This window comes from Sardina pilchardus, chromosome 2, assembly GCF_963854185.1.
Source record: "Sardina pilchardus chromosome 2, fSarPil1.1, whole genome shotgun sequence".
Taxonomy (NCBI): domain Eukaryota; kingdom Metazoa; phylum Chordata; class Actinopteri; order Clupeiformes; family Clupeidae; genus Sardina; species Sardina pilchardus.
In genome coordinates this window covers 33,145,520-33,170,786 of record NC_084995.1, presented here as the reverse complement: position 1 = coordinate 33,170,786, position 25,267 = coordinate 33,145,520, and the positions used below count along the sequence as shown (strand labels likewise).

The 25,267-nt window shown below is 42.6% G+C and overlaps 1 protein-coding gene across 1 annotated transcript in view; it reads left to right on the top strand.

Moving 5' to 3' along the window:
* The window catches only part of astn1 (astrotactin 1), a 129,869-nt gene that overhangs the window by 34,639 nt on the left and 69,963 nt on the right, over positions 1 to 25,267 (top strand). Inside the window, exons 9-11 of the mRNA XM_062527657.1 lie at positions 9,001 to 9,167; positions 10,906 to 11,100; positions 21,334 to 21,461. Coding sequence (XP_062383641.1) covers positions 9,001 to 9,167; positions 10,906 to 11,100; positions 21,334 to 21,461 — 490 coding nt within the window. The remainder of the gene's footprint in view (positions 1 to 9,000; positions 9,168 to 10,905; positions 11,101 to 21,333; positions 21,462 to 25,267) is intronic.

Below are 25,267 nucleotides of genomic sequence, written 5' to 3'. Positions count from 1 at the left end.
CCGATTCAAACCTTCATATCTTAGGTGCTTTAATAAAAACTGAAAATAGATGTTAGCAGCTGTGTGTTTGACTTGGACTGAAAGTTTGGTAAGAAACAGGTTTAAATGGCTGTCTGGAGATGTTCACACTTTCCCTGTTTTTATACTTCCGCTTGCACTGTCTCCCTCCCACTACGTTTCACTTAAGACATTGTTTAACAGCCATGAAATGAACAAGGGGCTCTCATTTTAGTCACCATCTGGCTGTGGTAGCGTTCAGTTCCTCCATTTGAATGCACCATAATAACTGTCTCTTTACTTTCCTAAACATGATTACTTACTTAGCATACAATACACACTGATCTTTAGCTGTTGTATTTTTTCATCATCACACAGCCTATAACATGTGTGATGATTATCCACAAAGGTAAAACAGATGTGCTTTGACACACAAATACAAATGATGAAAAGTAACCGGGACTAGAATTGGGACGACAAACAGCCTGCTTGCATCTTGCTCCTTTTCTATAGAGTTTGAATGATTGCGTTTTTACAAACTCAGATCTGTAATCATCACCATCACCACCACCACCACCACCATCATCATCATCTAGACGTTTTAGTCTTTTCCTTGGACTCAAGATACATGAAGAAAAAGTAGGGAAATGTCTTTGGAAAGTGGATAATTCAGAAAGGCTAAGTAGACTAGCATAAGTAGGCTATCAGACTTCAGACTCTTTTTACATTTGACCAAAAGATCATGAATCAGACGTGAACTGTTCAGTCCTACTCCCAGCTGAGCAGTAGTCTGTGGGAAAGAGATGAAATTAATTCTCCAAACTAAAGGTTCTCAGTAGGGGCATTAACAGGGCATTGAGGGCCGCTGAGATAAATTAGATAAATGTCCACATCAGGCTATTAATATTCTCTACTGCCTTCCTTGGGTCACTAGGCAAGCATTTTAGGCTAGAAGGAAAATCCATACCCACAGGTCTGCAATTTGTTTGCTCTGTGTCTAAGCTGTGCCCATGTGCTAGAAATCACTTCCCTTAGACTAACAACTGGTCTCCACAGATTATATGGTTATGGCTTATACACTGACACACAATGCCCTCCACATTTATTGCTACTCCAGGTAAAGTTGAGTACTTTACCACTGAAATATTTATCTTTCTGGTAACACTTTATGGTAAGGGTACATGAATTATTATGAATTCATGCCTGAATTAGTTCATGATTCATGCATTACTTCTCTCCTTAATATCTCATGAACCATCAGGAATTGACATGAGTTCACATCAAACAAACCATTAGGTACAGTGGGCACATCATCATAAATTATGATTTATTAAGCTTGATCGTTTTTGCCAAAATGTGGTCAAAATAGATCTGAAGTGTGTTCTACATGGATCAAATTGAGTTGGACAGTGATAGAAAATTATGAAAACTGTGATGGAAGATCGGGAGCGAAGTCATGTCAGTACTTTAGGAAGTGTTACTCTCAAATATTAGCTCTAAATTCAAACATTTCATGAGCCATTTGCAAGGTGTTGTTGCTTAATGAGATCAACGCTTGCCTTGTTTGTTGATGTATTACTGGCTGTTTATGTAACTTTGATTTACTTTCATAGCCATGGATTACTGGGGCATGTAAGGATGTTTGGTGTGAGGTGCAGGGACATTAATCCAGCAAGTCCACACTGCTTAAAATCAAAAGATAAAGAAATTTTATCAGATGCTATCAGATATATTAATTAGACGTGTACACTGATGATCTTAATGCATGATCTAAATCCACTCCAATGTTGTTGTCATCTAGTCTCAGAGGTGTAAAATTAGAAGCCCAGAGGTAAACCTTAGTGCAGAATATAGCATGCAGATGAACAGAGCCATGTGCTTAGTAGAACAACTCATAGGCTCAAATCAGCTTCACACTACTGTGGGTAATTTTTTTATGTACCAAAGTGGTCTGGAAACTCTGTCAGGATGGAGGTCAATCAGGAAACAGGCTTTATTCTTTAGATGATATGCACCAAGGGAGAGACACAAGCTTCACCCAAAGGATTCACCAATATATCTCTGAATTGTACTGAAGAATACTAAACTTTAAGTAAGTTACAGACAAAAGGGACCGTGATTTACTGTTCTAACTCAGGGGGCTCAACCACGAGGCGGTCGTTCATTAGGAGCACCCCGACTTGCACATGGCCAACTGCTAGCAGCCATAGGTGACAAAGGGAGGTGTGAAAGCCCCCCCATTCTTGCCCACCTAAAGCATATAATGGAGACTCACACCTGGGATACACAAAGATCTCTAAAGAGGCTCCCATTGAATTCTAACAATTCAAGAAATACACAAGAAATACACAAGAAGCCACAAGAAATACGGTACATGCAAAGGGTATAATACTGATTCTCAATACTTTCACTACCTATGTTTTTTTGCCTCACAGTTTGTAGTAGAGATGTAAAGGTTATGCATGATAACAGTGAAATGTGCCTAAACAAGCAAAACAATTCACCTGCGGCTAAGCCCCGCCTCCCATTGACAGGTGAATTGGCTCATTTCAAAATGATAACAATATGACTGAATGTAAATAAATGACAAGCAAGGAGGTTAGTTGCTGTGTGTGGTTTGTGGTATGTGGTCCATGTAACTCACAAAGTGTACTGCAGTTGCTAAATCTTCACGCTAAAACATCTCCTCATCCAAGTGAAAAACATTAGCGCATGTCTCGTCGAAGGAATGGAGTTGTGCTCATCTTGGTATCCTTGGCTGTGTCTGAAACATCAGTACGCACGCTGGGCAGTGTGCATTTTCCGGAAGTTACGTCAGAATAGACTGTCCGAAAGTCAAGCGCTCTCACTAGTTGGGTACTTCGTTTGGCGTGATTTCCAAGCGTGCATCGATGCATCTTTTTTGCCCTCAGATATCCCATAATCCATTGCTCAGCGCAGGTCAAGCTCCACAGGTCATGCAAATCGTCAACGCACCCCCCTCCCCGCCAACTAGTTAGTGCTGTCCAAATGTAGGTAGGGACGCATACTGAGGAGCAAGCTAACTAAGACGCTACTGGAAAGAAGGTACTATCCAGCGTGCATGCTTGACTTCTGGACACAGCCGTGCTCATCTTGGTATCCTTGACTACTTCTGCTAAAGGGACTGTGTGTAGAATAGCATTGTATTCAGCACAGCGCCACAGATGTCCCAAAGTGGTATTTCCAGACAGACAGACATATCAAAAATGGCTATTTATTCATGTTGATGATGTCGACACTTTGAAATAATGAGAAGCTACATTTTTTGCCAAGATGTATGGGAGTGCCATCGTTCATTCTTAATTATTGCACAGAGTGAAGCAATTACAGTGATCAAGAGCACACACACTGAACATGTCACTTCTTTCGCATCCTAATTAAAGAAGGTAGACACACACAGAGACATGCAGACAGACAAAGCTCATATTATGGTATATATTTATTTATGGTAGCTCTAGGGTCTATTCCTTAATAACATCTCATCATGTGATGGGTTTATCTTCTGAGCCAGGGGAATTAGCTTTAACCATTTCTCAGAAGGGTGCATCATGTTGTGAAGGTGAAAAACAAACTCTGTGTGATTTCCGGCCATATGAAGGCCTGGGCCTATCATCCTATTTGTGGTGCTTTCAAGGCTCTATTTTTAGTACTGATTAGTTGGATGAGGGCAGTGCAGTAAGGTAGAAACAAGAACAAACAATGCTTTAACTTTTACATCAATACTTAATAACTCAATTACATATGTATGGGTTATATAATATTCATGTAACATTTCTTTAATAGTTAATATTAGCTCGGCATCAACATTTTCAAATAGGTTTACATCAACACTTTTTGCAGAAACTGCCATCAGTGATGCTATGCTGTTCCATTTTTAAAATGGTAGTCACTGATATATGTAACAACCAGCCTTAGTTCGAACTTGGCTGGTTTAAAGTTAGGTGAATCACCAGCCTTCTTATATTCACTGGCTTGGATTATCACGAAACAATATTGCATCCTCTGAATATAATGAAGAGAATTTCTCAGCATGCCATTAACAGGTAGGAGAGAAAGCTTTATCTGATAGCACTGCTATGGTGTTTACAAATTCTAACACTGATATGATTTGTATTAAAACATTAATATACTGTAAGTATGCTTACATTTGCATAGTGTTTGCACATGTTTTCATAAACATAAACGCTGAGCTGAGCATAGAGTACTAGCAGAACCTCTACAGCTGTACAATCTTGGTTTGTACTGCTTTACAATATTTACCGGATATACAAAGGACATATTTTTAATATGTTAAGTGTGTATTTACTTACACAAGAGGAGAGTATAGCAAAAATAAATATGAAAAGTAATGTACAAATTGCTGCTAGTAATCGTAGCGTTTTTGTGGGGTTTGAACGAGTTCCACATGAGAAGCAAACAACAGGTGACAACATGGCAGTGGAGGCATCACCAGGAGCGTAATTGCACTGATTATTTGGTATGCATCAATCTTCCCCCCCTTGTCTTCCATTAGGAAAGATCAGGCTGCTAATTTTTCTGGTTAGCTACGATGCACCCATCTGTTGCTCAGTGTACATCAGTTGCTGTTTAGTAATTACCCCATGACAGGTTATATTAATGACGCTTGTGTCCATCTAATCATAAGTGGCTACTGGCAGGCTCCCAGAGAGGCTAGTTCTTCGCTAATCAATTAGCACCTTGTCGGAGGTATTTGAAGCCTGTGCTTGCTTTTCTTTTTCTTTTCTTTTTTCGTATATCTGAGCGAGCTGGCGTGTCCTGACTTGCACCCCATCACCACTGCATAATTCACAATGATTGCAAAATGATTGTTTTATTAATTGGGTTAAGGATTTTTGGATTGGCACTGTGTTGGAAGTGTCCGGAGAGATTTATTTTGCCCCCCTTCTATTCCCCCATCCAAAAACCTTGGTTTTCATTCAGATGTACCACTACTACACAATGTGGTGAAGTAAGATATGGACGTCTAACCCTGAAAGGTATTCATTAACCACTGCACCAAAGGAGGGAGGAGTGTTTTTCTTCCAGAATCGCATAATCAGTCTCTTGGGTACAATTTTGTTTGTGCAAGATTTTCCACATTGTGTACGTCCTAATTAAACCGACATGGGATGGGATTGTATTGCACTGTGGGCCATCCGTCGTGGTGACAGGACCTGTGGGGCTCTTTGACAAAACTCATCAGTCCCCCATCAGCGCGGCGGCCCTCGCCAGTGCTGCGGCCGAGCCCCCGGTGCCCGTCGCAAGCTGGGTGCTAAGCACTTCGGAGAACCCGAGTCGATACTTGGCAGAGGGGCCGCAAGTGCACATGCTTTTGGGAGATGGCAGGCACTCAGTAGGCTGTCTGCACCTCTGTTTTCTCATTCTCTCTCTCTCTCTCTCTCCTTCTCTATCACTCCCTCTCTCCCTCGCTCGCTCTTCTTTCCCTCTAAGGATCAGACAGTGGATTTGGGTACTCTATCCTCAGCTATCTCCTTTATAGCTGCCGTCCAAGCAGGAACAGATGCAGGGGGCTGAGGCATGTTAATGCAGCGTAGTAATCCCCAAAGCCACCTCCGAAATATAACTTTCCCCTGCCTCCCTCCCTCTGCCCCCGAGAAAGGACCAATGGAGATGCAGGAAATGAAAATAGTTTTATGCTAAAGCCCAGAGGATGAAAGTAATGTATAAACTGAAATCCGCACTTATAAGATTGATTTTCTTTGCTGTGAGGTATGAAACCTTAAAAGCGATTGAAGTAATCATCACATTTGGACTGACATACAAACATCCTATGCATTTTAGATCTGCTGCATAATATTTTTACTCATAACATTACGTCGCTTAAGATTTGTGATGTGATCGGGTAATGTCTAGATACTTCAGCACTGTGGAGGTTATTTTACCATCTTTCAAGATGAAATGCCTGACATTCATCAAATAGTCTCGAAACATTCACCACTCAGCATAACATTTCATCCCAGCATCTTTAAAGACACACATTTTTTTCCATCACATATCATTTAAGGTCAGCTACAGTACTTCCAAGGGAGACTTGCATGATTTTCTTGTCTTTTTTTTCTTTCCTAGTCTTAAATGAACCCATAGGAAATCAACATTTGAAAGGACATCTCACCTGTGTCTCCTAAAGGGCCCTTTGGAAAAAATAAGGAGAGATAAGAGTAGATGGAGAAGGGAAAAAAAAACCTTTATTTGGAATCTAAGTTGAATTGAAATTGGACTTGGGCTGAGACATGAAGAGGGCTATTTCACAGCTGAGAAATGTGGCAATAACATGTAAACACCGTGGAAATACTTCATTTCTGCATGGCAACACCACATGGCAGGCTCTCCTAAACACTGAGGAGCTGGAAAGATTTGGACACATGATTAAAGGGCTTCAAAGCTCACAATTCGTTTCTTTATTTTTTTTCTCAACTGTGGCACCCTTCTGAAAGTTTTATTATTTATGATCCAACTTTACCAGACATCTTCAGCAGAATCTTCTACCTACTTAATGGTTGTTCATGTTTGAAAGCATTCGTAAAGGATTGGATTCCTCAGAAGACGTCCCTTTATGGCTTTGTTCAGAGAGATCTTGGGTAGATCATTTTGATGTGCTCTCACTTGGGTCTTGTATTTCATAACGGGATTGTGGTGCACTTTTTCGAGCATTTCTTATTGACACATTAATGGGTGTAAGAGTGACTTTTATTGGTTCATATATTTTCTTGCATTTATCAATAACTATCATGCAACACAAAACACATAAATTATTTAGTTTAGAGCATGGTAGAGATGGCTGATGTCATTTTGATGACTAAATCGATGACTCTCCCGCGGATCAACAAACGAGCCGTGGATTAAGCCACAATTTGTCCAAATCTTTATTGTTGAAAAGCCTGTTTGTAAGCCAACAGTGGTTTTGGTGCTCTGTCATTTGTTGGACAAAGAAAGTCACATGGGGGCTTTGAGTCTCTGACTTGTTCTGGCTCTTTACGGCCCGGCACAGCTCAGGGCTTGGCCAGCCCGTGTGGAGTGGACGGTCAAGTGGGGTGTGTGAGCGAAAAGAGCTGTCAGCATTTGAATTCACCCCCACGCCCGTCACACTTCCCCTTCTCCCATTGATTGCGGGAGGGGGGCACTGATTTAGGGAGTCTATGTCGCAGATGAGTTAGGTGGTTCAGTCTACCATGGTTTTTACATTACAGGTGATAAATCAGTTGTCATGGCGGCAGTAGCCCCGGCGACAAAATCAATACACATGCATCCAGGGACAAGGATAGGGTTTCAATACGAACATCTTGCCTCGCCGATACTTTGTTGCAAATAAGTAAAAGAATGGCAGGGGTGAAGTCAGATGACAAGTTAAGTCTAGCAATCCAGTGATTGTTTGTTTGGCTTAGCAAGTTGACAGACTGTGGTGGACACTTCTTTTGTTTAATTCTCCACTTATGCTCACTCTGCTGTGCCCTCTTTTTTTCCCTTTTCAGACCCGTTATGTGTGACTCCGTGTGTACAGTTTTGGGTTGGCAGGGTCAGATTCTGATGTGAAAAAATATACCAGCTAGCTCTAGTTGAGTTGAAAGTATTGAACATGGTTTTGTGTGCCCATACAGTATGTCAGTTTTGAAAATCAAATGTGGCTGTAACAGACACAGGAATGAGTTTAAAATGGCTCACGGAAAAGAAAGTGTTACCAAATAAACATAATACAGTATATTGTTTACAGTGCTCTCAACTCTTGGCTTATAAGAGAAAGTGCTAAAACAATTTAGACTTATTCAATGGCAGTTTTTAATTGGACATACATTTGGTCCTGCCACAGCTGTGGCTGTTGTATTGCCTTGCTTATGCTATAGATGTGTGTTTGTCCTGGTGCCAGCTGTATGTCTGGCGCGAGGTGTTTAGAATGATCATCCTGGTTGGAAGCTTTGGGATGAAATATAATCCCTCTTCCCACATGTTTTCAATGCATATTAGGGATAAGCTTTCAGTAAGCCCGAGGTTTTTTTCAGGTTTAACGGCAGTAAACCCTCTGTGTATGCGCAGTTCATTAAAATCTCTCTCTTTCTGTATGTGTGTGTGTGTGTGTGTGTGTGTGTGTGTGTGTGTGTGTGTGTGTGTTTATGTGTTTTGTGAGTGAATGTAGTGAATGTGTATGTGTGTGTGTTTGTGTCTGTGTGTCTGTGTGTGAGTCTGTCTGTCTGTGCCTGTATGACCGATAGCTTTCTTGTTCTTAGTCTTTCTTGCTAAGCATTTTGCCACTGTTAATATCCCTTGCCATTGTAGTTCCAGTTTTATAATCTGTTCGGACAAATCTAGCTCACAGATGCAGACCTGTCAGGGTCTTTGTGTGTGTTGGCCGAGAAAGACAGAGAGAGAGAGAGAGAGAGGGAGAGAAAGAAAGAGAGAGTAGGAGAGATGAAGAATATAACGCCTGAGGGTAAGGAGAGCTTTCCCTTTTTTCACTCCGCTGGGGAGCCATGTTTGACTCATCCCATCAAAGTCTCGTTTGAAGGCCGAGTTGATGGAGAACATCATATAAGTTTGGCATCACAGGCTGCAGGGAGGACATTGCAGGGGGAGATGCAGGGGGGTGGGAATTCAGGACGCACGTGTGCAGTTGTCCATGTTCCGCTGCCTTGGTGAGATCCAACTCTCACCTATTCCAAAAGTAGCAGGCAGCTTCCAGATTGTCTAGGATGGTAAGGGTGTGAACAGCTTTGCAAAATGCATCAGTTTATTCAAAACAAGCCAGGGTTGGAAACTATCAGGAGTTGGTTCACACCTCCACCACGCAATGAATGCACAGATAATGAGCTATAGTCAGTGTCCAAGCAAGGAGTGCTATCGCCAATCTGGAGCAAACCTGTTTGGAACGGCCGTGCCAGACCCAAACACATTCATTACGCAGGGCAGTGCTGGACGCACGCGGGCTTCAGCCTGACAATTCACCGTGGGTTGTTGTTATCGTTGTTTCAGTGCCCACCTGGCTTGAGCCCCATGAAGGATGGCACGGGCTGCTACGACCATCACATTGGCATCGACTGCTCGGACGGCTTCAACGGCGGCTGCGAGCAGCTGTGTCTCCAGCAGCTGGCGCCTCTGGAGGAGGACCCCACCCTCTACAACATCCAGATGTTCTGCGGGTGAGGAAACAAGCACATAAGTACCTGCCAGCCTGATCGTTAGGCTTTGCCCAGTAATTCTCACAGTCACACAGAGTCTGCACAGAGCTTTTGTCAAATATTAAAACCCCATATTATGCACACCCTGGCACAGTGATATTGATATCATCGGTGTTAATAACATTATCCAGAGCATAGTACAGTATCAAAGAGTGAGATGTTCAATATCGCAATTTCTAGTCATTAAAAACTATATCTGCCGTGTAAATTGCCATCAGGGTTAGGATTGTAAAACCCTGCCATAAATAGACTCACACAATAGCAATTGCTGCCTTACACCGTCATAATGATATGGTTACAAATGGAAGACGGACTATACGTAGCACAGAGTCACTTTTTCAATCAGTTGGTCTAATTTATACTGTCTACAGAAGTGAGCTATGAGGTGTGAGGGGAGAGTGCAGACTGAGGAGTGTAATGGGGGCTGGGTTATTGTCAGCAGGATGAGTGCAGAGCACATATCTCCACTTGACACCAGCCCAGCTTTGTAACTCTTCCAGAGCCCATCACGCAAAGGAGTCATGAAGGCATCCATCAGTCTGTCGGCGCGCAAATGCCACGGCATCTGACTCCCAGTGAATCTGATCCTTCATCCCTCCCCTCGTCTTCCTCTTCTTTCTCTTCCTCTTCCTCTTCTTCCTCCTCTCTCTTTCTCTGGTCGTAGAGAGTCTGTCTTTGCGATCCTGGGCTCTAGGTTCTTTTGGCCTTGTCTCCTTAGTCACTGCCGATTCCATTCTTCCCTCAGCGGAAAGCCTGTTTGACTCCAGGTGGCAAATGCGCTTAATTTCCTGACGGTGGAGAACCAGATATTGTGTCAGGGATTGGGAAGCCACTTAAAATGCGCTGTGTGTTATGGGGGAACGTTACAGATGGGGTGTTTCTCACCTCCGTTAATGACAGCCTGTGGTGGGATATTTCCACCCGAGGAAGAAGAGTCTCGATTTTAGTTCTGACATATTTTCTTACACTTCCTTCTGTCTTTTCTCTCGCTTTCACTCTCTTTTAATACTTTTTTCTCGCGCTTTCTCAGCATACTAGGCAGCCTGGTGTCATAATATGAGATGCATAAAAGAATTCATTACAATCTGTCTGCATTTGGATTATTCCTCTTTTAAGATTATTCCTAGTTTTTTTGTGCTTACTGCCTTAAATAAATAGCCCTCTCCTACCATGTTAGACATCTGCGCTGAGCTGATATTCATTTTCACTATTTCTCCTTTTCACAGCAGTGACAGGAGTTTTATACATTTTAATTTGTGATTCATAGCTCAACTAGTAATTCCAGGAGGTAATGGTAGTATTTTTGTATTGATAAATTATGCTATGAAACAAAAAACAAAACAACAACAACAACAAAAAACTGGCGGCGCAAGTTGATCTTATCTCTCTTGTGTACATTACATGTAGTTGAATTGCCTCTAATTAAGAACTAGCAAGTTATAATAGTGCCCATTCTTATTAAAAAAACACATGAGCTCCTCAGGAAACCTTCATATGAAGTCATGATGATAAAGAAACACATTTACAATGAGTATGTTTTCTGAACAGCAATGTAGTTTTTTGCTAATCACCGCTGTGACACTCAGTTTGATGATGCAATTACAGGTAAATTATGGCATAGAGTTGCATTTAGCAGAGCAGGGCTTCAGATCCCCTGTAACACAACGTGATATTGTTGTTTTTCTTCCGTGTCCCTCAGCTGTATAGAGGATTACAAGCGAGGGCCAGATGGACGCTCCTGCCAGCCTCTGTCCGAGGCGTGCACGGACGCAGTGGACTGTGCTGAAGCGGCGGACATCCCGGCCAACCAGACGGTGTTTGGAGATCTCTTCTACGGCTACAACAACCACACCAAGGAGATCACGTCCGGCCAGGTCCTGAAGGCCACCTTCAGGTACCGTTAAGTTCAGTGTGTGTGAGCACAGTGGTGTGCTGTGCAGTACTAGGACAGATAGAGATAACTCGGTTGCATGACAATAGTTTTCAAGCCGATTGTTTATCATTTACCAAATGTCAGGTAATTTTTTCGTAGTTAGGAAACATATTTACGAGTGGTCCAAATGTAAACCATCTTGTCAGTAGAATATATAAATGAAAAATAATAATCAAATAATAATCATATCACTTCACACCTGATTTTTGAGTCTGCTCCTGACTCAAATTGCCGTCATTTAGTGATTTCTGGGTACAGTCTTGTAAGATTTGTCAATTTCCTTGTAGTCAATGTCTCAGACAGCTGGAATGAGCCACCTAGCATTATGTACATATTTTTGGCATAGTTCACAATTGCCATGGTAATGGCACCATCTAGGCTATTTGGAATAGTATTAGAAATCTGAATAATAGTTTTCATCTTCTAATGTGGCATGAATGCACTTTAACCTAAAAACACTTGAAGAGTTTATAATCTGAACATGATCTTAGGAGATACCCATGGCTAATTGGCACACATAACCCCTCTCATTATTTAGCTCATGCAAGTGCACATTTAAGCCATGATCTATTTTCTTAAATCCCATCTCTGGAACGCTGGATCATGAAAGAAAAAAAAAATCTGGGCAGGCTATTTTTTTTTTTTTTTAATTACTCGTAGCGATGCTGCTATGTCACTCCCAGCAATTTGAGCGAGCAGAAAGGTCACTGGAGGATTCGTCTCGGTCTCCAAAATTGAATCCTGCCCCTGTGATTTCTGCGCCCCCCCGAGCATCTCTCCCAGTCGCTGGCGGTCACGTGACTGACACGAGCATCGGGCGAGGAGCGTGAGATGGGAGAGAAGAGTTAATGTTATCAGGCGGCCAAATCTCCAATGCTCTGGTCTCATTTGAGAGGGGCCCCGAGGGACTGCAGGTTTAGACAGGCTTTGGAGGGAAAGAAAGAAAGAAAGAAAGATAGAAAGAAAGAAAGAAGGGAAAAAAGAAAAGGTGCAGCTGGCCACGCTCCTCGTGTCTCCTCCTGCGTCGGCGTTGGGAAAGGAGGCACCTTTTGGGAAGCCCTGGCGCAACGCTCGATCTAATTAACCCAAATGGCGAGTAAGTGAATTAAAAGTGACCAGCAGCAAGTTTGGTCTAATGGGGTCTAATTGGAGAAGAAGGAACAGTGAATAGCACATAAAGGGAGGCTTCAGTGATGCAGGTTTCCACCCCCCGCGGATATGAAACCTTGATAGAGTGCAGCAGTCTTATTGCAATTAATTTTTAAATGTGAAATTGTTGCAAGTAGCTCTGCTCTGAGGAGAGACCCTTTTGGGTGCTGAAAATAAGATATTGGTATTCTTGTCCTGGAAATATAAGCATCATTATTGAATGGTCTGAATAAACAGAGACTGCAATACTGGGAATAAAGTTTCTTTCAATATGTTACTTCTTCAGCTGAGAGCACATTCATATGGCCTGTATATCTTCTGAAGCCCTGATTTACTGCCTAGAGGATGAGTGTGGTTGTGTAAACAGAAAAGACTCATGCGCTGTTTAAATACTTATGATGGCCTACCTGAGGGCTCAACACATTATTTATGGGAGAGAGGGCCGTAATATGGTCATTATGTTGAACGTAACAGGATGCAGGAAGCTATTATCTTTCGTAGAGGTGGATACTTACTGTAATGGGATATTTTGTGGATCTGATTTTATAATTGACTTGCTGAAATATTTTGCTTATATGAACAGTTAGTATTTAAACATCTTTAGAACAGTAAAACCAGTTTATAAGTAAAGATTTAATGAGTGGCAGCGGCTGGCTATAGCATTCTGGGCCCATGCTCAGGAAGACACAATTGTTAAAATATTGCCATATTTAATGTGTGATCTTTAATGAGATTCAATCATGCCTAATGCTGATTTAATTTAATATGCATTATATTTTTGTCATTACCATCGAAGCATGGTGGCGCTACCCGCACAAATCAAACTTCACATCATCAAGGGCTATTTTTGTTGGTGTTTGCATTTGAAGTGTTCATGTCTAGAGGGTGATTTGTTTGGTACTGTATGTCACCAGGATTGTTCGTTAGGTCAGTTCCTAGTATTTAAAAGAACCTGTAGGCTATATGTCAGACTAAACTACATGTCAGTTTTAAAATGTCAATGCTGCTGGTAGTGAACTCAGTTTATTGGAAAATCTAAACCATGTAAGCTGCACAGTGCACGCTATTTCTCAACATTAAATCACTGACAATTAGTAAGCAGTGTTTTTTCTGTTTCTTTTAAAACTATGTTTAAAACGGGCCCACTCAAAAACTGCTAGGCCCATACAGTACATACATCATGCCATCCTGGCACTGCAGCTGGATGACCTGTAGGATATTTCCCATATCTACCTGTTTCTGATCATTTGACATCAGTATGCAGACATAGTAGGCTGTGAAGTGCACTTGTGTATGTTAGCTGCAGTGTCCTGCTGCTGTATACTGGCCACCACTGCTCCTCATGCCTCTCTGAAAGCTTTGGTGCTGACTTCATCTGAGTCTCCTTCCTATAGGAGAGCTGTTCTGAAGTTCAGGTTCGCCGAAGATCCTGGGCCTTGTTTTGAATAGTCAGACTGAGACAAAAGGCAAAAGGAGAGGAAGCAGGCGATTTCCAGGAACTCCACAGAGGGCCAGAGCAACTCTGCTATTCTGTTTCATATCCCCCTTTCACGCCGTCCTCCGAGTTTCTGCTGGCACTTCTTCAAAAGCCACACCCCACAGTTTTGGAGTGTCGCGCGGCATCTGTTTGACTCCTTTCACGGGCAAACTTCTAAAGGACGAGGAAGTCAAACTTTTAGTCCCCGACCTTTAATGAACAAGATCCGAAATGTATTAAATCTGACTATGCCAGGGTCCCCGGCACCTAGCATTCGCTAAAGAGACCACAGCCTCCCGCACAACAACTCTTTAGAGATGACTCTCCATGCTTTAAATATTCATCCACAAAACACTGACAGCAGGTGTCACATTTCATAACACCCACGAATGGGAGCTAGTTTCTGTGCTCCCATTTTTACTTTCCCTTGGATTCTGGCTCGCAAGCCGAGCATGAATAATACGCGCATTATTACACTTTTAACCTCGGTTTAAAAGGAATGTGAATTGGAATAGGTACACACTCACAATTGTGTCTGTATATTCATTCTAACACCCCCCGTCCACAGTATGTGTTGTTAATTAGCTTTGCTTGCCCAAGCACTATCAGCTTGCAAAAAACAATGGAGGCATGTTCCATGATAGAGTGGGTTGAAATGAGACCCGGATGCCTTGTGCGAGTGCATTACAGTGTGCCTCAGCACGGCTGGTGTGAGTGTGTGAACTCTGTAAAGGCTTGGAAAAGCTTTTGGGCTTGGAGACGACGGGTAAAAAGCGAGGCGATAAAAGCGAAGGAACGGCTGCCCAGGCAGGTGCCCATGAATGGGGATTACCCACCCCCAAGAGCGTGCACACATACGCACACATACAGTACACGCAGGCACACACGCACGCACACACACTCACTCATACCCACACTCGCATACATACACACTCACTCACTCACTCAGTCACTCACGCATGCTCAGATAAACACACTCACACTCACAAATGTGCTTGCACATTCATTTACAGATACACATGAAACACGCACACACACACACACACACACACACACACACACACACACAAAAAACACACAAACACACACACGCGTGCTTGCATGAATACATAAAAAATGTGTGCTGATGGAGGCTGCCTTCAGTGTGTGTGTGTGTGTGTGTGTGCAGAGTCTGCCCGCTGTATGCCTCTGCTCCGGGCTGGCGGAGGCAGCGTGTGTCCATCTGCTCAGCCTGGCGCTCTGGTCCTTCCTTCACATGCACCGCATCTTAGATCTCCTGAAAGGTACTGTATGCCTTTGCCCACGGCGCCTTCTCAAAGGACTGCGGCCCTATACGCGGTTATATCTCTGATTGCACATCAAATAGGCTCTAAATATGCCGGTAGTGTGTGTGTTAGATGGAAATAATAAAAAGAACTAGAAAATGTAATTCCATGGAAGGAATTACCATTGCATGTAAATGCAAAAAGGTTGCTGACTGTGTAAAACATTGTATTAGGCCTATAGCCTAGTTAAAAAGACAACTGGCTACACAGAAGAATAGATAAATAACAATAACCCACTGAAATTACTTGGAAAGTCACATTTAAAAAGTGATTTATGAAAATGCATCAAAATTGTGGATATAGGCTATTATGGAAAATAACTTCATTTAGGCCTATTAGAATTTAAAAGACTGAAATGAAGTTGCCAACTTCAAACGAGTTGCAAGAGCTGACACTTCAGTAGCCTACAGTGAAACGACTTGTAGGATAGCATAGCCTAGGCTATACCATATCTACACTAATGCAGGTTAAAAGTAGGACATAGGCTATAGACTTAGACACCATTGGAATACGGAATACAATCTCAAACAACGCTAATCAACGATGATGCAGCAACAGGTAGGATATCTAGCAAATGTAACGTTAGCTTACAGTAGGATATTTTATGTAGGCTGGAGCAAGTTTGGTTGTCGTTAGCTAAATAGCCTAGCTGCTACAGTGTTTACGTTGACGTTTGGTTAGATTGTCTTTAGCTGTTGATAACGTTACCGAGAGCAAACCGGTTAGGCTACTGTAACGATATAAACAAATCAAGTAAGGAGTAGGCTAGCCTAACAGGAGACAAGACGATAACGTCCTGGTTTACAGCAGCTGCAGCTGTTACAGCTTAATGAGTAGTAGACGTAATGTAACATTAACGTTTAGTCTGGTTCAGCGCAGCGGTGTTGGCATGGATCAGAGATCCTTGATTACTGACAGCTGCGCACTGACGTAACAATTAATCTTTGCCGCCAAAGGGTCTCAATGTAAACTCTATGGGAATTTTAATTTCTTTTATCGTAAATATCTCAAAAAGTATAAAGTTCACACATTTGAAAAATACATAGAACAAATCTCCGTTACAAGACCTGTGTAGGAGTGCTTGAATGACGTCAAACGGTTCAGTGGTTTTAGAGCCTTTGATAGTTGATTTTGGTCGGAAGCAGAATAATAATTATAAGAACGATAATAAGAAGAACAGGGATAACAGTACATTGCATTTACATGCAATGTAATAATGCCCCGCGTATTCCCTCGTATTGACTGGTCAATGTCGGGAATAATTAGAACATAACTTGAACATGCGAGATACGTTCTTATTTCAAATAGGAAGGACGGGCCTCTGGGAGTCTTCATTACGGGCGACTAGACCTTTTTGTTCTTGCCCGCTATTGTGTGGAACCAGACGTGTGTGTGCGTGTGTAACCCTGGCTTTCTGGGACTGGGGCGCGTAGTAAAAATAGGGCTGGCCGTAAATGCCCCACTAATTACTTTCTCTTCCGCCTGGCCTCCAGTCCTCGCTTGGCGCTCCCGCTCCTCTGCACAGCAGGCTCTGAGCAGTATTTAATGAATATTTTAGTGTCCTTTGTTCTCATTAAGTATGCTTGGAATCCTGATTAGGAGCATCAACGACCCCCCCACCCCCCCACGCCCCCCCCCCCCCCCCCCCAGCCCCCATTTCCCCACCTCTCTCGAGGTTTGGCCGCCCACCCCCCGCCTCCTGTTGAGTCGGAGGACTACCTTCGTTCGAACACTTAATTAAAGTATCATATTTGAGCTATAGTTAGCTTGATGATGTGACACGCACAGGCTTGTGGGCTTGTGGGCGCTCTCATTACTGGGGTTGGACCAGTGTCCTTTGGGGTTGCGTAGTAAGCATGCACTCCATCAGGTTCAAGAGCGCGTTCTAAAAATCAGTGACATTTTGCCTTGGTCGCCACTTGACGTTGATTCATATTGGTTTGGGGAAAAACCCTCAGACTTTTGCACATTATCAAGTTTGCTGAAGACTCAGTAATTGTGAGCCTCCTCAGTGAACATGGAGATGGTCATGGTCCAGCGATTCATGGTTTTGTTTCTTGGCGTGATAATACTTTTTCACATCTTAATCTCACTAGACATGTGCCTAGACTTCAGACGTCTTCCTCCAGTTCCCCAGTGTGGTGTTGCTAAGGGCCTGGCTGTAGGCATGGTAGCATACTATAAATGTCTGGGCATTGTGATTGATAATCACTTGAAATTTCATTGAAATATGGCATCATTGTGCAAGACAGGCTAACAGTAACTCTTTGCCCTAAGGAAACATGACAAACTCCAGGTGGAGAAGACTGGACAGCGACTCTGTTATACAGAGCTTTTATTGAGTGTGGACTGTCATTCTCCATCATCTCATGGTGTTGTAACCTCGCAATCAAAGAGAAAAACACAATTGCAAAGACTGCGAATGTGGGTAGTAAAATAGCGAGGGCTGATGTGATTAAAGAGTAAGAATCATATATAATATCTTGGTGTAACTTTCATCAATACAGACTTTTATCAATACAGGCTCTTCAGAATGCTGCAGAAAGTTCCAATAATGTCCACAGCAAAAATTGTATGACTCATGTCATTGACAACATATTTTGCACCTCTTATTCATATCTTTCATATCCTTCAACAAGTAATAGAGCTAAAGGTGACAGTGAGGGCTAGTGTAATGCTATGTTGCTATAACCCTTTTTTAAAAATGTCTAAGTTCTATTCACATGTTTTTTTTTCTCAGTGAAAGCCACAAAACTGTAACTATAACTTCCATTCATTTGAAAAGACATTGTGAGAAGTTTCTTTTCTCATTTTGGCAAGTAGGCATATCTTGTCAGGACTCATTCTCTGATACAGATACTGATTGGTGGACAGGACATTATCCCTGCCTTAAAACAGTGGCTTCAAGACAACAATGCCACTGTCCATGGAGATATTTTCAGACACATCTGAAGCTTTAGAAAGACATATCACTTTCATCAGCCCAGGCATCTGTCTTAATTGGTAAACTGAGGTCTTCAATTTCTCACTAGTAGAGCACCTTGAAAACAAGAAAGTGGAACACATTAAAACTTGAACATCTTGATTCCAAGGATGTGTTCCATCATCAGAGACAGAAGTGGGCATTTGGCTACATTATTAGAGCTTTTTCGTCATGCTGTCTGAACGATGTCATGTTTCATAAAGCTATCACTTTCTGTGACAACGCTAATTAATCACAATTTGGTTCTGAAACTATGCCATTCATGAGATGTATTGCTCGTTGGCCACCTCCTCCTCTTCAGTGAGAGAGGTGACTTCTTAAGAGAGACTGAAATTCTATGTGGTTTTTTTATGATATTTTATTTTAGTTTTGTTCATGTTCTCCATTTGGTAATGATGTTTGGATGCAGTGGATAACATATTTACAGTGCCTCTTAATTCAGGCACTTTTCACTTTTGTAAACTTATTCATGAGTTACTGTACTTCTCCGGTATTTCTCAAGGCTTCATTGCATATGTGTTTATCTCCATAGAAATAAACAGATGTTAAAGGGACACTTCACCGATTAACATTAAGCTTTGTATCTTTAGAAAAGTACATCTTTATCTTTACAAAAATACATGTTTTTGAATGGTCGTGCATCATTCCCTGTTTGCCTTGAGATGGGAGAAATACGTATTTCAATGTTGGACTTGAAATCATCATTTAACATCATTGAAATCCGTATTTCTCCCATCTCAAGGCAAACTGAGGGGATGATGCACGACCATTCAAAAACATGACTGGTTTTCTAAAGATACAAAGCTTAATGCTAATCGGTGAAGTGTCCCTTTAAGTTACAGTAAGTCACCGGACTGTCTGTTGATTTGGACAAGTCACATGAATATGCATTGTCCATGTGTGTTGTTGGGATTGGAATTATTTGGAATCACTTGAATTGGAATGGTTTTCCTCAATACTTCAGACAGTCACAGACAGTGTGGTGTGTCTGTATAATGGTCAGGCTTATACTGTAAAATATTCGGGCGTAGTTGGCTTTATAAAGTGAGCAAGAATCTTTGGACCTCTAGGCTCAGTTTACCAGTTCTGTGCATGTTCTCTCCTCCTCATCAGGACAACATGTTTTTTTCTTCAGTCAAATATGTATCTTAGCAGAAAACAAAGAATCTGCTTATTAATATTTTAATGCCAGGCTGTCTACCTCACCATGCTGTTCAGGTTTTTACAAGAGAAACAACTTTTCCCTGGTTACATTTGTCATGGTGTAGGAATCCCTCGGCTCCCCTGTCTCAAGAACTGCGGAAGAAGTCAGTGTACCTTCTTGGTGACAGAAGCTGGCTCGCGTTTAGAAAAGGAACACTTGGTTGCATACTGAAAGGCATTCTGCTCCATGAGTTTGAGAGAATATGAGGCATGTTATTGTACAAGACAGGTATTATAATGATACAGTGTAGAAATGTCTGTATCTTGCCTTAAGAACCGGCGACAAAATTACATTTCTGGACAAAAGAAAGCTTTATGTAACTGTCTGTGTGCTTCAGTTTGTATATGTATGTATATGAACCCAGTCTGTCTATCTATGTGTAAATAAATACAGTGCAATGAACAATGTGTATGTGATATAACTATATGTGGGAGGTAGTGGCAGTCATTTTGTAGTGACAGACATTCCTCTGTCAGAGATTAACAAAGGTTGGATGATCCTACATCCCCGAAGCCTTTCCCAGCTTGTGTCCAATTATCCATACAATGCTCTGGAGGTTTGCAAGTGTATTTATTCCTACTGAAGCCTTTTCATAAACAACACCTGACAGCAGAGCTTTGAGAGAGACTTACATGTGACATGGCCAGAGCCAAGATCCAGGACAATAGCAGTTGAAATGGTGAAATGGTCTTTCAGTTTCCGTAATCTTGCCTTTATCCTTGAGTAAGTCCTCTAGTTCAGCCCAGCATATTCCAGAGGCTTGCAGTTCTCATGAAACAAACGTGAATAACATTCCATTGTTTCTCATCATTGACAATAGCTCGTTAGCGCACGGTGCTTGGGGTGTAAAACCACACATTTGTCAGCTTGCTGTGTTATTTTACATAATGTGATATTGACAGTATTTGTCATTGTGCTGCTGTTGTTTAGAATTTTTTAATTTGTTTACAGATATTAAACAAGGTTGTTGCATGGATGACAACAGCTATGTTTAAATGTTTGCATAGAGATGCAAATTAGTTGAATAAACTACAGTCCTAACAGGGAGAAGTACAAAGAACAGAGAAATGTAAGACAGGAGCAAGAAATGGAAAGCATTGGGTAAACAATTTCAGACACATCAACAAAACATTTCATGGAAATAAACACCTCTCTGAAATCACATGTGAAACAACAAATATTGTTAACATTTACAATTCCTTTAGGGTGCTGGTGCCCTTGTTTTTAGTTTACGCCATCCAAAAAGGACCTAGAAACAGCTACCAAATGTGAAGAAACAACTTATGCACTTCAGTTTGTAATGTCAAAAATGTCTATGCTACATTCTATAATAACTTTTGATGATGACTGCTCAGAAGATTCAGCTGTGCTTTTTGGTCTCTGGGTCTCTTTAGTAAAATCCAAACAATTACCATTGAAAGGGTAATTTGGGAAACTATTTGTAACTACCATTATGATTGAAATGATAATGCTGTTTTCCTGCTTTTGTACTGGTTAGCCTTCAGTCTTTGCTGAACATCTTAATTATATCATCCAGTCGGCATTCAGGTGAGCCAGTGGATGACTCAGATTCCAGAAGCCTCTTCGGTTTCATCTGCAGGGCTTGGCATTCATACATAGTGTACAGGTGAACAAACGAGAGCATGTCTAATAAGGGCTGATTAGAGACATGGATGGACACCAGCATTAAGAATTAACTTTATGTGGGAATGGATGGCAAGAAAAACAGTGAAGGGGAGAATCTCATTGGAAATGATATTTATGACATGATGAAGAATGGCATTCCGAAAGAGATAGTTTCTGAATCAACAATGTCTGCTCACATATAGCGTATGGATTTTTCTGTAATGATATGGCAAGGAACCAAGCCTTCCGACAGTATGTGTTTTTGATTGACAGATATTCATTTCAATCCAACTGATATATTGTTTGTCTCTGACTTGGCTCTCCCCCTATCCACCCTTCTCTCTCTCTCTCTCTCTCTCTCTCTCTCTCTCTCTCTCTCTCTCTCTCTCTCTCTCTCTCTCTCTCTCTCTCTCTCCCTCTGTGATTCCAGACAGAAGAACTTTGCCCGGGGCATTGATCAGCAGCTCCCAGATGGCATGGTGGTAGCATCCGTCCCAACAGAGGCCCAGTGCCACGAGGAGTTATCTGACCCAGTGCCCGACCCGGAATACTTGACTGGTAAGGAAATCAAACAGAATGGCTGCCGTGTGTGGTGCTCCAGTGGCCTTTCACCGAGCTAGCTGCATTATTAGTGTGCTGCTTGTCACGAGACTGCCATTGCTTATCAACACTGATACGGTGTAAGTTGAGTTTAGATCTGAAGCCGAGTTATTTGTTTTAAAGCAGTGCTTTTCACAGGTGGGGTCTTGAAGCACATGTGGGATCAATTCAGATTATTTTTTTTATCTATGATGTAAAACATAATCAAAATTAAAAAAAAAAAAAAATTGAATGAATAGGTGTGTCCAAACTTTTGACTGGCACCGATTATTTTTGGAACCAGTTTAACCTTGGATGAAATCCCATGTACTGTGATTTGTTAATGGATGAAACTTAATATCTGTTTTGGGAATCAACATTCCTATGCGGATCATCTTCAGGACCGTGTACAAGAATATTAAAAGCAGCAGGGTGCACAATGGAGGTTTTAAGCTCAGTAGGTCTGGGTGGTTGCCATGAGACTAAGACTGAAATACAGTCTTGCTGCAGTAGCGGGCTGCACACTGCTGTTTAAGGTGCTCATGTTCATCCCAAAACATAGTGCACTTTTACAGAGATCCGGTCCTTTTCATGGTATGAAATAGTTTGGCGTTTACAAAAGCATCTAAACCGTGTTGTCACAAACAACAGCCTGAGCTGTCAGAGTCTCTCCTCTCAGCAAGGCAGGGCTGTTTTTTTCTGTTCTCATCAACATCAAACCTTTTGTTTTTCTCACAAAAACAACAACAACAACATCAACAACGGCCACTACAAAACACCAGCTTAGCCTGATCATCTTTGAGAAAAAAAGATAATAATAAAAAAAAAAATCCTCAATATTTGTGAGTACCCCCGCAGCACCTTCTCTCTTTGGCTTGTTTTCCTGGATGTCATACGATCCACATCCGCCTCATCCTGACGCTTTTCCGCCAGATCGCCCAAGTAAATAATGAAGTAGAGGAGAACAGAGGGGGTATTAGCCAAATCATTTCTCATCAGGACGGGGGTGGGGTGGGGGGGGTTGCTTCTGGATAGCGCCGCTCCTGTCAAGATCCATTAGCCAGCCGATCTGAATCCTGTCGTCAGCCGGCCGCAGTGCAAGCGCTGCATATGCCAAACACTTAGGCGCACAATGCAGAAGAGGTTGAATCTGATGTACTCACTAATGTGCCAAACAACTGAGGCTTCAAAGTGCTATAAAAAGTGAAGAGCTTTAACATGTTGGTGTGTGTGTGTGTGTGTGTGTGTGTTGGGGGTGGAAGGGGGGCTTCAGGGGATTTATTCTCTCTGTGTGTACAAATATTTCATGTTTTTCCTCTTGTTTTGATGCCTGGGCTCTCTGTAAGTGGCCCTACAATGTTTTAGACCAACCCTGTCACTCAAAAAATGGAAATCGTGCTTGGTGTGCTTTTCGATCATTTTCTGCGTCACTCTGAGAGTCCCACATGGAGGGTTTTTATTTGTCAGTAGTCACCAGAATGTCCCACTGAATGGGCAAATTGCCCCCTTTACCCCCCCTCGATCTGTCAGACATTTGGAACTTATTCCGAAATGTGGGTTACATTGACACGAAAGAAATGAAAGGACTCGCTCGCCGACCTCAGATTCCCCCATCACCAGAAATACAGGTGGCCCATCTCACTCATATCCACAGTTATTGCGCGAGTAATTGCCAATCACCACAGACGCGGTATCAGGTGAGCCCTCTCACTGGCCATATTGGGGGCTTTTTTTCAAAGGAGATTAGAATTAGAATTGTTTAATCTGGACACAGCTTCTGTCAGTCAGACCCACAGGCTGGACTCTGCTCGACAGGAGACCCTTTGTTTACCCCGGCGCCTCGCAGGCGTCCAGGCAAGGCAGGTGGCGGGGCACTGAGGTGCACTGGCCCTGCACCTGATGCTCCTGGTGTTATGCAACCGCTAACAATTGGCCCCGGTAAACACTGCTCATTAGTCATGGTTTTCACAGGCCCCTGTATTTAATTAGATCAGCGCGGAGGCCACGGGACCACTGGGCATCTCCCTCTGGTCATCCTTTTTCATTTGAGCATGACTCGCTGAATTACAATTGTTTACAATGAGAATAATTACCTCGCGAATATGGCAGAACGCACACCAATGTGTTTTTTTTAAAAAAAAATATGATTCTCCCCAAAGTTCTGTTCGGGCTATTTTCTTAACACGACCCTTTGGTGCCTTTGCCAAATTGGATATCTTCCGCTGCAACGCAGTGCTGGCATCTCATTTTGGCCAGAGGCTGTTTCAAATTCCCCCCCCCCCCCCCCTTCACGTTGCATAGCGTCTCTTTAAACTGCCCCAATTTTCTTTCGCGCGTCCTTAATGTGTCAGTGCAACACTGAGGCGTTGCTGTGAATATCTCCACGCGCCGCGGCAAGCCAAAGGAAAACACCTGTGCCGAAATGAGCTGACAGCGCCAGGTTAATTGGTCGCGGGACAGCCTCGCGGTGAGCCTGGGCGTGGTGCGAAGTCGCGGAGGGTTGTCGGGGGGGCCGCGCTCTGCCAGCCTCCCTTGCTGATTTGGGCAGGTTGGCGCCACGGTCCGTGTATTTGTCACTGTGTCAGCACTCTTCGGGCCTCCCTGTGCCCAGCCCTCGCCCGGGCAGCGCATTCATCTTCCTCTTCATCTTCGGCGTGGAAGCCATTCATCATAGGCCAGAGGGCTCCATCAATTATTCCAATGGGGAAGGGGGGGGGGAGAGGGAGGAGAGGCTTTTGAAAGGCAAATACATCTTGATTTAATTGGAAAGCAGGTAGAGCCCCCCGAGTCGCTAAGCAGATTTCCTGCAAGGATGAAAACGGTGGTGGGGGTGGGGGTGAAGAAGGGAGGGTATGTTTAACTGTGACTAGTCTTTTGGGGTAATGCCGCTACAACAAAGCCATGCGTCATCACATTCTAGCGTTATGGTGCCATGTCTGACCAGGTGAATGGTGCAAAAGTGTCAGAGAGCCTGACAAAAATGGAAGGAATGAAACCCGGGATCTAGGCTGCTGTCTTGTCAGTTCCGTTTGATTCTGATGCTGATGCTGCTCCAGTCAGGGATCATCAAAACCGGTGGAGTTGGCAGAGAGGTTCGGGGCTCTTGCTAGCTCCCTCACAGGTTGCCTTTTAACACTTCTGTAGAATTAGTCTCGCTTGAGGAGTCAGCTAAATTCCGGTCTTGAGTGGGGAGAATGAAAGTGACAGGCTTTGGATTTATAATAATCCGATAAATCCAATCAACACTTAGGGGTTAAGCAGCGGTGTCTGTTGCACTGAAACAATCCAGAATCATGTTTGATTCAAAGTCAGGAGCAAGAGAAGCAAGGTGCAGACTTCCGCTTCAACCATTTGGATTTCGTACATGCGATAACATTTTTGCATAACAAATTGCTTGCATGGCATTGGTCCACAATATGTTATGGAGCTGGCATCTTCATATGTTCATTAAGAGGGAACATGGAAAAATACCTTTGACATAAAAAGGTGCGGATGATGAAACAGGTCAATCTAGGGAGAGAGAAAGAGAAATCAGTTGAGAAGGATAGAGAGAGAGAGCAGGAGAAAGAGAGGGAATGAGAGTGAACAGGAGAGACAGAGAGAGAGGGGGAGAGAGAGAGAGAGAGATAGAGGAAGTGAACGGGAAAGATAGAAAATCAGAGCAAGAGAAAGAGAGAAAGGGCACATTATCATTGCTTTATTGTAAAATGGAAGATTGATAATTACATGTCAGTGATAGTCCTCCCTTTGGGTGTCTTGGATATGCCTTGGGTCACTTGGGAATT